Source organism: Primulina tabacum, chromosome 13, assembly GCF_025594145.1.
Source record: "Primulina tabacum isolate GXHZ01 chromosome 13, ASM2559414v2, whole genome shotgun sequence".
Lineage (NCBI taxonomy): Eukaryota > Viridiplantae > Streptophyta > Magnoliopsida > Lamiales > Gesneriaceae > Primulina > Primulina tabacum.
The window spans coordinates 28,723,747-28,728,878 of record NC_134562.1 but is presented as its reverse complement, the minus strand read 5'-3'; the positions used below and the strand labels follow the sequence as shown (position 1 = coordinate 28,728,878).

Below are 5,132 nucleotides of genomic sequence, written 5' to 3'. Positions count from 1 at the left end.
AAGAAGATTCATTTCAAACCTGGCAGGTAAAATTCGAGAGTTTTCTTTATTATTAAAGTTGAAAGATTCTGAAGAATTTAAGTGGGAAAAGTGTCACCAAGAAGCTTTCGATAAAATAAAAGAATATTTGTCTAAACCTCCTGCTTTGATGCCCCCAAGGCGTGGTTTTCCCCTCAAACTATATATATCAGCCGCTCAAGATTCTATCGGATGTCTTTTGGCACAAAACAACCAAGAGAATCATGAGCAGGCCGTTTATTATTTGAGTCGATCACTTACTAAGGTGGTGGTTAGATACTCAGACATAGAAAAATTGTGTTTGGCGTTATATTATTCATGTACTAAATTGAGACATTATCTGATTCATTCAAGAGTTTATGTAATTTCACAGACGGATCTTGTCAAATACATGCTTCACAGGCCTATCTTGACTGGAAGGATGGGCAAATGGTCGCTGGCATTGGCCGAATTCACCTTGATTTATTGCCCCCAAAAATCGATGAAAGGCCAAGCTGTTGCTGATTTTCTGGCAGACCACCCTATGGTCGATGTCATAGGCAGTACATCAGTGGATATCCCTGTGTTTTGTGTGAGTCAATCATGGACTTTGAAGTTTGATGGTTCCAGTATGGAGAAGGCATCAGGGGTTGGAGTCATGATAACCTCCCCAACGGGAATTAAGACAGCTTTGTCATTTAATTTGGACTTTTCATGCATCAATAATCAAGCTGAATATGAAGCCCTAGTGATTGATTTGGAAATTCTACGAGATTTGGGCGCTAAAGATGTGTTGATTATTGGAGATTCCCAATTGGTTCTGAAGCAAATGTCTGGGGAATATAAATGTTCGAGTCTGGCGTTAGCCCCCTACTTTACTGCTGCTTCACAGCTCCTTGATGATTTTGAAGATGTGACGTTCCAACATGTGCCAAGACAAGACAACTGGGAAGTTGATGAATTGGCTCAGATTGCTTCCGGTTTAAGGATGTCGCCCGAGCTCACTCACAAACTTTTGTTGGTACAAAAGAGGAATCATCCTTCTATTTATCAGCGAGGAATACAAGTGGACACCTTTGATATTGATGTGGAACTCGCCGGAGATTGGAGAGATGAGATAAAGGATGCATTGAGGAATCCTGAACAGAATTTGCATTATGGTTTGAAGATGAGAGTTCTACATTATGTCTTAGTGAAAGATGAACTGTACAGAAAAGGGGATGATGGGTTATTGTTGCGATGTTTAGGTTTCCCAGAGGCCATGAGAGTAATGCAGCAAGTCCATGAAGGAATATGTGGGGCACATCAGTCAGGGATCAAGATGAGGTGGTTGATCCGCAGACATGGCCATTTTTGGCCATCGTTGTTAAAGGATTGTATAAGATATTCGAGAGAGTGTCAACAGTGCCAAAAACACGGGAATATCCAGAGGATACCAGCTGACGAGATGCACGCTGTCATAAAGCCGTGGCCATTCCAGGGATGGGCCATGGATTTGATAGGGAAAATTTATCCTCCTTCATCCAAAGGGCATTCCTTTATAATTGTGGCTACTGATTTCTTCACCAAGTGGGTTGAAGCCCTCCCCATGAAGAAGGTAGAGCATAAAGATGTTATTGTATTTGTGAAAGAGCATATTATTCACAGATTTGGAATCCCACAATCGATTACGACCGACCAAGGAACTATGTTCGTCGGGTCAGAAATGAAGGAATTTGCTGAGGAATATGGGATCCAGTTGATTAATTCCTCACCTCATTATCCCCAATCCAACGGTCAAGCTGAAGCTTCAAACCAAGTGTCAATCAAGATTTTGAAAAAGATGATGGAGGATAACCCCCGAGATTGGCACCGGCTGCTATCGAAAACTCTATGGGCTTATCGGACATAAAAGAGAAGTGCTACTGGTCTAAGCCCTTTCACCTTGACTTATGGACATGATGCAGTATTGCCTATGGAGGTGGTGATCCCTTCTTTGAGGGTGATGAAGCAGAATGAATTGGAGCCAGAGCTCTACACGGAAGCTATGATCATGGAGCTTGAGGATTTGGATGAGCTGAGAATGCAAACGTATAATGCTTTGATGCTTCAGAAATCCAAGGTGGCTAGAAGTTACAATAAACGCATGAATAAGAAAATATTTGAGGAGGGAGACGTAGTTTGGAAGGTAATTCTACCCCTCGGATCCAAAGACAGGGAATTCGGCAAATGGTCGCCCAATTGGGAGGGACCATTTAAAGTTCATAGAGTACTGAATGGAAATGTGTACTGGTTAGCGAGTCTAGATGGTGAACCACACAGGAGGTGCATAAATGGGAAGTACTTAAAGCATTACTACCCCAGTAGTTGGGTGGGCATATCAGACACCAAGGGTTCATGAAGCTGGATGCGAAGGAGTTTGGTACAGAGTAGGCTAGATGGCCACTTTGTTGGAATCTGTCATATTAACTTGTAAGAAGTTTCTTGTAAATATGAGAGGAATAGGCTTTTAAGCCATTCTTTGCTGAACTTGTTTGTAAATAAGCATTTGTAAATAAATAAAATATTGGATCATGGAGTTTCGCTGTAGTTAATTTGGGTAAAGTGCTCGTTGTGTTAGTTGGCCAAATCGGTGACAAAGCGAAGTTCATTTAGGGCATGTCTTGAAATTTCGATGAGCTTTATGGTTTGGCCGTTCATTGGGAATGTATGTTGATTTGCGTTTGTTTGCGTCGTTATTAAATTTTCACTTTTTAGAAAAATTTTGGCAGAGTTTCCCTTGTAAATGTAATATGCCAAAAATATGAACACCTGCAAACAAATCCCAAGCAACAGATACCAAGAGAACAAGACATTATAACAATAGAGTTGGGCTTCCTAGCCACTTTCCAACGTTCACAAAACAAAAACAAAATAAGCCAAATCATGGCAAACAAGTACGGTGTATCAGGAATGTACCACGCTTTGGTCCAAACATTACATAAAAGTGCCAAACATAAACCAAGATCATGGTAAAGGTGAAAGCTAGTGCCTAAGAAAGGTCAAGATGCCGCAATTCCTCCCACTTGGACAGGCACTCTACCCGAGTATGTTCCGCTGCTTTCAAGGTGTCTTTCCACTGTTGATAGGCATGTTTCTGACTCACTAAATCTTCACCCAGGCCTTTAATATCAACCTTAAGTCTGTCAGAGGAAGCCTTCAAAACTTCACTGTCATGTAGGAGGGTTACCAAATCAGCTTTGTGTTGGGCGAACTCCATATCTAGTTTCTTCACTAATTCCTCTTTGGCGTCAAACTCTTCGTTTTTCTGATGTAAATGAGAAAGGGCAACTTTTCTTTCAGAAAGCATACCATCCAATTTCTTTTTCTGCTCCTTGAAGTTCTGCACCTGAATTAACGTCTCCGAACACGTAGAGCTTGAGTCTTGAAAAGCCAGGAATGTGGTTGGCAAAGCATTCAGCACGTCGTGTAGCGGGGATGTGGGGAAATCAGGGCTACTTGTCAGAGTAGACACAGCAGACAAAATGGTGGTTTTTTCCAGGTCCCCTAAGGCATTGAGGTTCATATTCATAAAATGTCGCAGTGAAGCTTTTGCGGTGGCTAGCTCCAAGCCAGAGGGGATATTCGAAGAGGAGAACACATGGAATGGTCCTGAGTCCAGGAAGCTGAAGTCGAAGTCAAAAACCTCTTCAACAGAAGAGACCATTGCCCGCCGCGTTGATAAATCCTACAGTAACAAGGAAGAAGTGAGATCCAAATGATACTTAAAGGAAGAATGGAATGGTTATTACCTGAGAGGGAGAGCTGATCGTCATAGGTTTGTCTATCACGTCATCAGAATGAGTTCCTGAGAGAAATTTCCTACGATTAAGTGAGGCCAAAGGAGTAGCCAATTGGACATAATCATCTGACTCGGTTTCTTGATCAGCGGAAGGGCCGGAGGTCGAGGAGGATTTATCACTTTCCACTATAATAGTACCAACCACAGGAGTGGAAGTGAGTGGGGGAATTCCATGAGGCAATTGGGTGGTGGATCAAGTTCGTCTCCTCAAGGAATGAGCCACAGACTTTTATTTTCCTCATTTAGGGGTATGCAATTTGGCAGGGACGACTTTTGGCTCTGTACCTTTTTTGTTGTTTTGGGCGACTGACAAGTCCAGCGCTTTTCGAACTTCTTGGGTACCTGCAAAAAGAAACATAACACATTTTAGGAAATGACTATAACAAATTACAACAGGAGTATAAGGGTGAAGGTACGTACCCGAAAGCTTTAAAGCCGTAGGAACAATAGAAGTGTACCTCGCATCCCACCAATCGAAATAGCCGTCTGATACGGTAATGGGATTTTCAATCACAGGAGTCTTGAAGAATTTCGCTTGCTCAGACAAATCAATGAGAGACAATGAAGTGAACCTTTTCTGGGAAAGTTCTGTTGTCATCATGTCGTTGATAGAATGTGGCAGATGCAATGTTCTAGAGGGGAGACTCGGGCACAAACCGAGCTGGGAAGGATACAACGCTGGATTATAAAACTCAAAGGAATGAGTGCTTTGCTCGCGAGGAGATGTCCCATCACACACTAAAAATCTTGGATGAAGAATGGTCACTCGGACAACATCAATGATAGATTGTGAAGTAGTCTTCCTCACATTGGCCATGTGTTCAATCCACGGGTAATCTTCGACCTTAATGGTGAAACAAAGTGGACGACGAGCTGGCCTATCAAATGGTAAGGACTGAAGGAAGGAAAAAGTATCCACGACAGTGAAATCACTTTGACAGGACATAAGGTCTTTCCATGACAACTGCTCAGTAAGAGAGCCAGGAGGGGATGCCAGTTCAGGGAAGTAGGAAAACAGCCATACTTGAAGAATCCACATGGCTCCGTTAAGTTTGGAAAGGGGCGTGTCATTTACAGCGACATTCAACCATCGGTATAGTGACCCTAAGAACATCACACCAAGACCATGTACATGCCCGACACTTAAAGATCTAGCAAGAGCTAAATATTCCATGGTGGGCTTGCCAGAAGAGGGACATAAGAGGTATTTGCATATCAGCACCCACATGAAAGATATACGCTCCTCGCTGGTGGGAGAAGTTCTTCTAAGAGCACACCCCGGATAACTTGGGAGTAAGAGGAAGGATTCAGGTAT

The 5,132-nt window shown here is 42.6% G+C and overlaps 1 protein-coding gene across 1 annotated transcript; it reads left to right on the top strand.

Annotated features, from left to right (window-relative positions):
* The first annotated feature begins 1,951 nt into the window (after window positions 1–1,951).
* Window positions 1,952–2,377, top strand: LOC142521976 (uncharacterized). The gene has a single exon (XM_075625148.1). It carries the CDS (start codon window positions 1,952–1,954, stop codon window positions 2,375–2,377), a length of 426 nt encoding a protein of 141 aa, XP_075481263.1.
* The last annotated feature ends 2,755 nt before the right edge of the window (window positions 2,378–5,132 follow it).

What these genes read in the sequence shown, in the direction of transcription:
- LOC142521976 (XM_075625148.1), top strand. Translation starts at nt 1,952, where the DNA reads ATGGAGGTGGTGATCCCTTCTTTGAGGGTGATGAAGCAGAATGAATTG.